At 42.9% G+C, this 10,685-nt stretch overlaps 1 protein-coding gene across 1 annotated transcript; it reads left to right on the plus strand.

The window, feature by feature from the left end:
- Nucleotides 1–1,840: 1,840 nt before the first annotated feature.
- LOC124257727 (lactase-phlorizin hydrolase-like) lies at nt 1,841–8,433 on the plus strand. The gene is made up of 8 exons (XM_046691861.1): nt 1,841–2,055; nt 2,866–2,996; nt 4,292–4,549; nt 5,126–5,309; nt 5,731–5,973; nt 6,234–6,363; nt 7,135–7,319; nt 8,055–8,433. Exons 1-8 carry the CDS (start codon nt 1,890–1,892, stop codon nt 8,273–8,275), a joined length of 1,518 nt encoding a protein of 505 aa, XP_046547817.1. The 5' UTR covers nt 1,841–1,889; the 3' UTR covers nt 8,276–8,433.
- Nucleotides 8,434–10,685: the final 2,252 nt, after the last annotated feature.

The raw sequence follows: 10,685 nt of genomic DNA on the forward strand, positions 1-10,685 counted from the left end.
GAATCGATTTCAAAATTCTCTCCCTGACGTACAAATGTCTCCATGGCTTGGCCCCTTCCTACCTCTCTGACCTGCTTCACCCATATGTACCTGCCCGCAGTCTCCGTTCCAACTCTCAGAATCTTCTTGTGATACCCTCCTACAAACTGAAATCTTTCGGACACCGCAGCTTCTCCTACACAGCACCGGCCCTCTGGAATGTTCTTCCATATGACATCAAAGACTCTGACAGTTTTGATAGTTTTAAAGCAAAACTGAAAACCCACCTTTTCTCAGTATACTTCTCATAACTTCACCCATCTTCATCTTTGTAGCGCTTTGAGCATACCCAAGGGTGTGGAAAAGGCGCATTATAAATGTGCATTATTATTATTATTATTATTATCACAGTGCTGCTACCCTACATAGAACATGGAACACCGCTACACAGACTGATCACAGTGCTGCTACCCTATATAAAACATGGAACCCCGCTACACAGACCGATCACAGTGCTGCTACCCTACATAGAACATGGAACCCCGCTACACAGACCGATCACAGTGCTGCTACCCTACATAGAACATGGAACCCCGCTACACAGAGGGATCACAGTGCTGCTACCCTATATAAAACATGGAACCCGCTACACAGAGCTACCTATGGGAACATATCCCATCACAGAACAGAGCGGTCACAGTCACAGAACATGCTGCTACCCTATATAGAACACGGCTGCTACGAACACGACTGACGACACAGAGCGATCACAGTGCTGCTACCCCCTATATAGAATCACGGGCTACCCTTATATAGAACATGGACGACACAGACCGATCACAGTGCTGCTACCCTATAGAGAACACGGGATTGACGACACAGACCGATCACAGTGCTGCTACCCTATATAGAACACGGGACTGACGACACAGAGCGATCACAGTGCTGCTACCCTGTATAGAACACAGGACTGACGACACAGACCGATCACAGTGCTGCTACCCTTTATAGCTAAAGTACATGGAATTATCATGAAACGGCCCTCACATTATCAGAAATTTGCGGGCCGCTGCAAATGATATTGGACCGCTCAACCTTAACGACGGGCCACTATCAGTTATGTTGTCAAGTGACGTCATAGTGGGTGCGTGGGCTTACGGTTCATTCGACATTAATTGGCTTTCGACTGGCAGATATTCTGGGTCAAACAAGTCCAAGCAACCCGAATTCCCGCTTTAAATAGCGGTAATATTGGCTTTCTTGTTGGTGCTAACCTTAACAATTGCACTATTAAGGCTGTTGATGGACCAAAACCGAACACTGACATAGTTTGACATGTTGCAGGCTATGGTCTAGTCAAATGCCAAGGTCGAATATCGTCACTTTCTGTTGTGGTGACGTCACTTGAATTGGTCGATGACGTAATTCCATTCGGGCAGTCAACCCGGTCAGAAGTTGATTTGGGTAAACTTACAGTCAAATTCCTTCATTGTTTCCTTTTTATTTTCAACACAAATTCCATGTATTTTAGCAATTATAAGGGGAATGCTATTTTTGAGGGCATTATCATTCTGCAAATGATAATGCCCTCAAAAATTGCATTACCCTTATAACATACAACACGGGACTGACGACACAGACCGATCACAGTGCTGCTACCCTATATAGAACACTGAACTGACGACACAGACCGATCACAGTGCTGCTACCCCACATTGGCCATGGGACTGTCGAGCATCGAAATGACTTTCTTATTCCTGTTATTGTACGTTCAACTGTCTATTTACATAGAGCATAAGTATTCCGGATGTAACCTTTGACCCAAATGTAAAAACGAGGCTGTTCATGGGAGACATGCAGATGTCGACTCAGCGCCAGCATTAGATTAGAGTGTCAGTGATGTATTAACGATGTCGACGTGTGTGTGCTTAGTGTCGTTACTGCTGCTGCTGCTATCAGGATACGAAGCTTCCAGGAAGTACGTGGATGACTTCTATTACGGCACCTTTCCTGACGGGTTCCTGTGGAGCACTGCGACAGCGGCCTACCAAATAGAAGGGGCCTGGAACGAAGACGGTACGCTAGTTTGTGCGACTGAGTGTATGAGTGTTTGAGGGAGTGAGTGACAATTTAGTTTTTTCCCAGGCCAATTATTGCAGAGTCAATGGGACAGGGAGCTTGAATGTGTAGCTGGATATTCATCAATACAAGAAAACTTCTTCCGTAAAATACTGATCAAAATACATATAAACCCTGATAATACCATACTGACAAATATGACTCGGCTATGAACTAGATAACACCATGCATTCAAAAGTATCAGGCAGTATGCTGGATCATGCCCTGCATACAAATCACAGTCGGACATGAGCCACATAATAACCTACATACGACACTCGTCGGGGATCCAATCGCAGCTCAAATCGTACGGCCCGACTGACCATTGACCACAAAGACTGTAGCTTGAATGACAGTGTTTCTCCGTCCTACTGTCTATTACAAATAAGGCTTGTAACTGAAACTTAAAGGAAAAGGTGTCCAAAGAATCCATTTGTAAACATTCAATATTAAAAGAAGTTAAGGACCATCCATTCTTTAACATACTGTAGTTATTCTGTCCTGACAGAATTATTATAGTAATGTGAAATGAAGTGATCCTTTTCTTGTTTTGAGTTATTATTTATTTTTTTAAACAAGAGAGTTACCAACGGATATCTGACAGAATCTGTTAAATAGAGAATCTCACCCGAGTGTCTTTTGATATCAAATATATCACCACGAGTTGATAAACTTACAAATACCAGAGATATCGTTTGATCTCACACAAGCAATATCTCCTGTGGAACACAGTTTTGGATGATATAGTGTATTATATCCCCTGATTAGGGAAAGGTCCCAGCATTTGGGATGTGTACGTGAGGGAACCTGGGAAGATTGTGGGCGGCGCCACGGGCGACATCTCCTGCGACAGCTACCATAAGTACCAGGAGGATGTACAGCTACTCAAATCACTGGGGGTACGTTCACACTCTCCTTAGGTTTGAGTGAGTGAGTGTGCGGTTGAGTTCAAGTCTTTCATGTCAGCAAGAAAGACTTCACACGTTGTAACCATGTTGAAGAATCGAACCCGGTCCTATGGCGTGACGAGCGAACGCCTTAACCACTAGGCTACCCCACCGCCCCCCTATGGCGTAACGAGCGAACGCTTCAACTACCAGGCTACCAACACCACTATTTGCACCAACTAGAGTTCAATGACTGAGAGAGTGGGTGCGTGATTAGGTTGCTATTTTAAGGAAAACTCTCAGCATTGTTTGTTTGTTTGTTTGTTGTTTATCGCTGCAATGTTACATCTATATGGCGTAAACATATTCCTCTGTAAATAATCTAGCCTGGATCAACAATTCAGGGATCAACATCATGAGCATCGATATATGCAGTTGGGATACGATGACATGTGTCAACCAAGTCAGCGAGCCTGACCACCCGATCAAACCGAAACATGAATCTCATTAACCCATTCAGACAATGACCTACTTTTCAGCCGATCTGAATTTTCTCGTGTGAAGGTGAAAATAGACATCACAAACAACTATGGTTACACTGAATTCCAATTCCTTGTTTCATAAGAAAATGGTATTTACAACTGAATTTTAATTATAAAGTTTAACAACATCGTATTTCTATATTTTATGGCGAGGTGTAGGCAGCATGACCTTAACTATGACGTCACAGACTGCCCCTGTTTGTTTGGGTCGTAAAATGATTCACAATTCATCTGGGTCACTGGTTACACCTGTTATGTGTTTTTTTTTGCGCTTATTCAGTCTAGTTCTGTAACAATGTGATTGATATGATATCAAGTCCGTACCAGATCGCCAAACTGTTCTAGCGTTTTGAGATTTTCCAGGTTTCTGTTTGTCAGTGCTCGCTGTACGACAGAGCTCGCTGCACGACATGTTTGCAAGGATTACAAGGTGCATAGTGTTGCAATATACGAGTGCCTAAAGGTATCAAATAATACTGATTAATATTTATGTATCCAGTTAAATGGATTGGTCTCAAAATTCTGGACTGGTTATTGTACTAAGTTGCGCAACAGGACGGAACCCAGTCAACAGGAAACGAGACTAATTTTTTAACCAATGTTTTGACTTAGATGCCTCTTACGACAATCCTTGGTTGCTGAAGACCAATGCTAACCCGGATATTCGTGGCTGCATGATTAAATAGAGAAGACGAGTTAATGCGTGGCGTATCTCGCCGATACTAAAGTTTCAGTCACAAATGGCAACCATTTATGTCATAATAGGTGTCCCACTACCGGTTCTCAATATCATGGCCACGGGTGATGCCTTATGGGAGTGGTACTGTCATCAACCAATCAGGACTGGACTACTATAACAGACTAATTAACGAGCTCCTTGCAAATGGAATCCAACCAATGGTAACGATGTACCACTGGGACCTTCCTCAAGCCGTTGAGGATATCGGGGGCTGGTTGAACGGAGACATCGTCGATCTCTTCACCGGCTACGCCAAGCTGTGCTTCAAAACCTTTGGTGATCGAGTAAGATATAATTCTAACAAAACCAAAATAATATATGTGAATTAAGGGAATGTGAGTGAGTGAGTGAGTTTGAGTGAGTGAGTGAGTGACTGAGTTACCTCACACCGAAATACCTGTTAGAGGTATCTGGCAAATGAGTGTGTTCGAAATATGTCTCTGTTTTCAATCTGGGTACCCAGTAGGATGACATGGTAAAGTGAGTGTTAACCTTCTGGAGCCTAAATAGATATCGGGTTGTATGCTCCCCAGGAAGATAATATAGCACTTTGAGTGTGCACAGATCCATTGGTCCAATTATGCATTGATCGGGTTGATAATGTGGACTTGGTGCATCATATGTGTGCTCGATCTTATGTTGATTATTCCTGGAGGAGCAGTCCCAGAAAGTACCCGGAAGGTTTAATCACCATTCTGTTTTTCTGGCAACTGTGTCAAATTGTAATCTGTCTAATCAGTCGACCAGAATATTCAACTCAACAAGTTCGACAAGTTCAACTCCTATCAGTAATGACGACGTATAGACCTATACTGACATACATGCCAGATAAGAGGAGCTCTTCGGTGTTTATTGAACAGGTTAAGTTCTGGATTACATTCAATGAACCCGTGGTTGTGGCTGTCGGTGGCTACGGTGACGGAACAAAAGCCCCGGGACTCAACAAACCCGGCACCTACCCCTACGTCGTGGCCCACAACATCATCAAGAGCCACGCCAGCGTCTACAGGCTGTACGACCAGGAGTTCAGGGCATTTCAGAAAGGTCAGGTAACCATGATTACTATTCTATAAAGCAGAAGAAATATATAAAAAAAAAAATATATTAAAAAAATAAAAAATATATCATATATCATATAGCTGGAATATTGCTGAATACGTCGTAAAACAAACAAAACCAACCATATAAAGCAAAACTGAACGTCATCACCTATCGTCTGTCATAACTGAAAGTTCTTAGACAATTGTCTGTTGTTTAACGTTAGGAATACTGAAGGTCTTTGACGGTAGACAATCCAGTGATCGATATCATGAAACATGAACTGTGCCATTGGGGTACGATAGTATGCCATCAACCAACAATAATTGAAATAATGATGATGGTGATGATGTGATGATGATGATGATGATGATGATGATGATGATGATGATGATGGTTCATGATTATTATCATTACTTGTATGCAGGTCAGGTAGGTATAACTCTGAGTATGGTGTTCAACCAGCCCAAAGACCCCAGCAGTGCAGCTGATCGGGAAGCAGCGGAACGGGCCAATCAGTTTGAACATGGCTGGTTTGCTCATCCAATCACTGTGAACGGCGAGTACCCGGATGTGATGAGATCCCAGGTGGACATGAAGAGTAGACAGGAAGGCCTCACCACGTCCAGACTCCCGCACTTCACAGATGACGAGAAGAGGTGGATCAACGGTGAGGGATATCATCGTTTTAGATACACCCAGCAACGTTCTGAGTCTACAATAGCGTAATGTTAATACTCGTGTTTTGACCAGTGAGCCGAGTAACGACCAACTCGCACTCAATAAGGTCACCGAGTCTGACTACATAATTCATTCAGCAGCCTCTTGACGGGACAGTCTAATGATAATGATAATGATGACTCACCAAAGTCGTATATACGTTTTTGGAAACACTGACTAATCACTCACAGCCGTTCTTCACCGTCCTAGGCACCGCCGACTTCTTGGGACTGAACTACTACACGTCGAGCCTGACGTCCCCCAAGGTCATGCCATACAACCCCCCGAGCTACCACGCAGACCAGGATGTGTTCTCCGAAAAGGACCCTAAATGGCCCAAGTACTACCATTACCCCAAAATACATGTACCTACACAAAATCGTAGACACCGGAATATCATTCGTCACCGTTCGTCATCATTGGTCACCAACTCGTGTCATTTCGAGATAAGCCGATAGATGATCTGTGTGTATGTCACGGAAACGGGCGAGCCATTACTTCCGATCAGTCGTACGTTTCCGTAAACTCTTAACTCGCCACCGATCAATGACATATGCGACTCAGTCAGAGTTCCCATACATTCTGTAACGCGCTCGGCTCAGTGATCATTACACTTTGTAAGTCATGACGTCTAAAATGCTATGACAGCAATCTGTACAGTTTTCCAGGTCGTGTTTATCACGTGAATCTCGCTGTTTTTGTATGGCGTCCCTTCCATCCTGTATCCAACCAGGACAATTAGGCGTATGTGTGTTACAGGGTCCAGTCAGGGAATATATGTAATATCTGATTATGTGGAATATACACAATCCATAAAGTGTTCAGGTATTATACATACTGGTATCTCCTGAGTTAACAACACGTTTTTAGACATCTTCCTAATCATTCACATTCATGATTTATTTGGATTCACACTGTACAAAATACATTATTATATGTACCTCATAATCTATAACCTGAAATATCAATAGGCCTCATGTAGCAAGGTCTAGGTTTTACTATTTACGACAAAATATACTTGCACCTATCACACACATTCAATGATTTTTCGAAAAGGCGAGACTCTGATTTTCGTTCGGTTCTGGTGGTGACGTCAGTTCCTGTTTCCTAGATCCGGGTCCTCGTGGTTGCGGTACACACCAAAAGGAGCACGTGCCGTGTTGAATTGGCTTAAGGTGACGTACGACAACATGCCCATCTATGTTACCGAGAACGGCGTGTCCGACAACAACGGCAGCTTGCACGACTTCTACAGAGTCAACTACTACAGAGACTATCTGGATGAGATGTTGAAGGGTGATTACATCAACAAAGCTTATTCATGTTAATGCAGTGAAGTCCAGTTTATCCGGAACCTTCAACTCCCTTAAACCGGATAGGGTTTAAGTGTTTGAAACGTCTGTGAAATATACGGGCCTGATAAACAAATATCCATACACGACTCCATGATCTAGTGAATGGACCATATTCCCAGAGCGCGAAACGTTTGTTTGCTGTTTAACGCCGCATTCAGTAATATTCCAGCTATATGGCGGCGGCCTGTATTTAATCAAGTGTGGATCAGGCACTCCATTGATCAATAGTATGAGCATCGATCTACACAATTTTCATGACATGTGTCAACCAAGTCATCGAGTCTGACCACCCGACCACCCGAGAGAGAGAGAGAGAGAGAGAGAGAGAGAGAGAGAGAGAGAGAGAGAGAGAGAGAGAGAGAGAGAGAGAGAGAGAGAGAGAGAGAGAGAGAGAGAGAGAGAGAGAGAGAGAGAGAGAGAGAGAGAGAGAGAGAGAGACGCACCTCATCTATTCCAGTAACCCTGTATTACGTACAAATGCTGTTTAACGTTTAACGTGGAATCCCAAACCAGCCAGTGTGTCCCCATGGTTTGACGTGGCCGGAGATCCAATCAACAACCTCCCGCTCTGAAAATCATTCTGGAGTCCCCCGCTGTGATATTGCTTGAATGTTGCTAAAAGCTCTCTCACTCTGAAACCGACCCTACTGAAGTTGTCTATTGCCTCTGTTTCCAGCTGTCCGTCTCGATGAGTGTAATCTGAAGGGCTACACGTCATGGTCTTTGATGGACAACTTCGAGTGGACTCGGGGATACTCGGAGAAGTTCGGCCTTCATTACGTCAACTTCTCGGACCCTGCGAGACCACGCATACCAAAAGATTCGGCTAAATTCATCACTCAAGTGATTGCAGATAATGGCTTTAAACCACCGATATCTGAGAAACAATCTTTATGATTCATTTAACAATAAAAGCTCTCAGATCCTGTTAACACAATAAGTTGGTAGTCTTCTGCTGTTGCTGCTACCATTGCTGTTACCGTTGCTGTTGCTACTACCTGTTTTGTCACATCTCCCACAACTGTTGCTGACTCAATAAACAATGACCAAATGAACCTGAAGTTAACTCCAAAATGTTTTAGCTGTATCGAAATGGGTCTTTGGTGCATATTTTTATTGTTATTTCAGGAGGTGTCGCCATAAATTTGGATTACTATGATGAGGATTAAATGGTACAACCTAACAAATCGATGCCTTTAGACTTAACCTATTCACCCAGGGTTCATGAGTTGGTCCAGTTCCATTTTCACCATTTGCATGCTGCTACTAACAGTAGTAGTAACATAGCATCGTATACGTGTGTACTCCCTCTCGATAACATTGCTGGCTACACAGTAACACTGATACAACGTCAGCATCACTGAAGCCCACTCACTCACTCAGCGAATGAAATCTTAGCATTCAACAAATAATTGAAAAACGTTGAAATAAATATACCCAAAATCTCCGAAGAAAAAAATATTTGTCTCAGTCTAGGGTCGCCTGCCACTACCGAACCCCCTCCTTATGTTGCATGTTACTTGTTTGACACTTCGAGAACACGATTCCCCACAGGTGGAGTGAAGGTCTGCTATATGTACGGAAACAGATACGGTGTTCTTGTGTACAACCGTGATACTGGGGAAAAGAATCAAAAGAAACTTCACCAACTTAGCAAGTTTGAAAAAAAGTCGCCGAAAAAATGCAAAGGTCCAAATCCATACTATTTGATACCATAGCAAGCACATCACCACTGAATGACCGTTTCTTGCTTGTTTCATGTGTAGCCGTATAGGTGTATATGACTGATTAGGTAGGGGACGACGTATAGATTTAGCAAAAAAAGTCTTTCGATATAGACTTGACTGATTTTACGATTTTACGTCGTGTGAACAATGATACCATGTGACGTCATTATCTGTTCTACCATGACATTTAAGTATGATCGTTTTTGATTGGCTGTTACTAAAAAATTAGAAGTGAAAAATTTTCAATAACCACTTCTGAGAGCCGGTTCACTGCGCGTAGTGTCAAAACACTACGCAAGGATAATGAGTGCATATTTCAAACGCCTTTTATTCATGGTGCATATGTCATGGTAGAACGCGTTCGGTTTTAAATGACATTTAGCAGCGTTCAACCAATTATAATCACTTCCAAAATGTAAACACAATAGGATTATCTCCTAATTAAAAACTTCTTCAATAATGGTTTTGTTTTTGCTCGGAATAATGACAATACGTATGTGAAAAATTCTACCATGACTTCAGTAAATACTGGATTCTGATTGGTCAATTTAAGTCATTCAGAGGTAAATAATCACGTTATATACATCTAATTTTCAAACACAGTATGTATTATTTAAAAATCGCACGTACGCGGTTATGGTAGAATGGAGATAAACATACTGTGTTGGAAAATCAGAGGTATATAACGAAATTATAACAGCTCTAAATCTGATTTAAAACCGAACGCGAAAGCGCCCTATCCGAACAGACACTCTCTACGAGTGAGTGAGTGAGTTTAGTTTTACAAAGCTTTTAGCAATATTCCAGCAATGTCACGGCGGGGGACACCAGAAATGGGCTTCACATATATATTGTACCCATGTGGGGAATCGAACCAGGATCCTCTGCGTGACGAGCGGACGCTTTAACCACCAGACTACCCCACCGCCCCTCTGTCTACGAGACCACGTAGACTTATATACACGAGTCATTGGATATGTGACTCATATCTTTGACAAAAAAGAGATGCAAGAACATGAAAACCCCTGTTGTCGATGATTTGACATCTCGCGGGAAAATACCGACAATTAACCTTATATTTAGCTGCGGCGTTACCAATTGGGCCCGACACATGAGAACAGGTAACATCCCCTCAACACCATCTCCAAAATGATTAATAAAGCACCTAGTGTTATGAAAAGAGACAACACGTGTAGATTTCTCATCTCGAGTCAGTTACGGATCAAGTTGAGAAAATTCCTCCTGATTTCCAATCTCTAACACCGCCCTCCTTAGACCAACCCCCTGGCTGCCACCTCGAAGTGAATACACTACAACCAGCATGATAGGGAAACTGCTCGGGGTGAGACATACAGCATCTTGGGTTGATGCAACTGTATGTGCGGCACAGGAAGAAAATAGTCTCAGAAGCTGAGAACATTAGGAAATAACATGGGTTAATTTGGCATCTCCGACGGTCTAGAAAACAGCGCTGTTGGTTCCCGCCCTGCCCAAATATTCATCGACTTGACTTTATTCCCGGGATGACATTTGTTTTCGGCTACCCTCCATAGACAGAGCCATGTCCTAGCCGGCTTCCA

Source organism: Haliotis rubra, unplaced genomic scaffold, assembly GCF_003918875.1.
Source record: "Haliotis rubra isolate DU_JTF1 unplaced genomic scaffold, ASM391887v1 Scf67, whole genome shotgun sequence".
Classification (NCBI taxonomy): domain Eukaryota; kingdom Metazoa; phylum Mollusca; class Gastropoda; order Lepetellida; family Haliotidae; genus Haliotis; species Haliotis rubra.

What these genes read in the sequence shown, in the direction of transcription:
- LOC124257727 (XM_046691861.1), top strand. Translation starts at nt 1,890, where the DNA reads ATGTCGACGTGTGTGTGCTTAGTGTCGTTACTGCTGCTGCTGCTATCA. An exon ending in CGAGAAGAGGTGGATCAACG is followed by an intron (nt 5,974 to 6,233) that starts GTGAGGGATATC and finishes TCACCGTCCTAG; the next exon opens with GCACCGCCGACTTCTTGGGA. An exon ending in TCTGGATGAGATGTTGAAGG is followed by an intron (nt 7,320 to 8,054) that starts GTGATTACATCA and finishes CTCTGTTTCCAG; the next exon opens with CTGTCCGTCTCGATGAGTGT.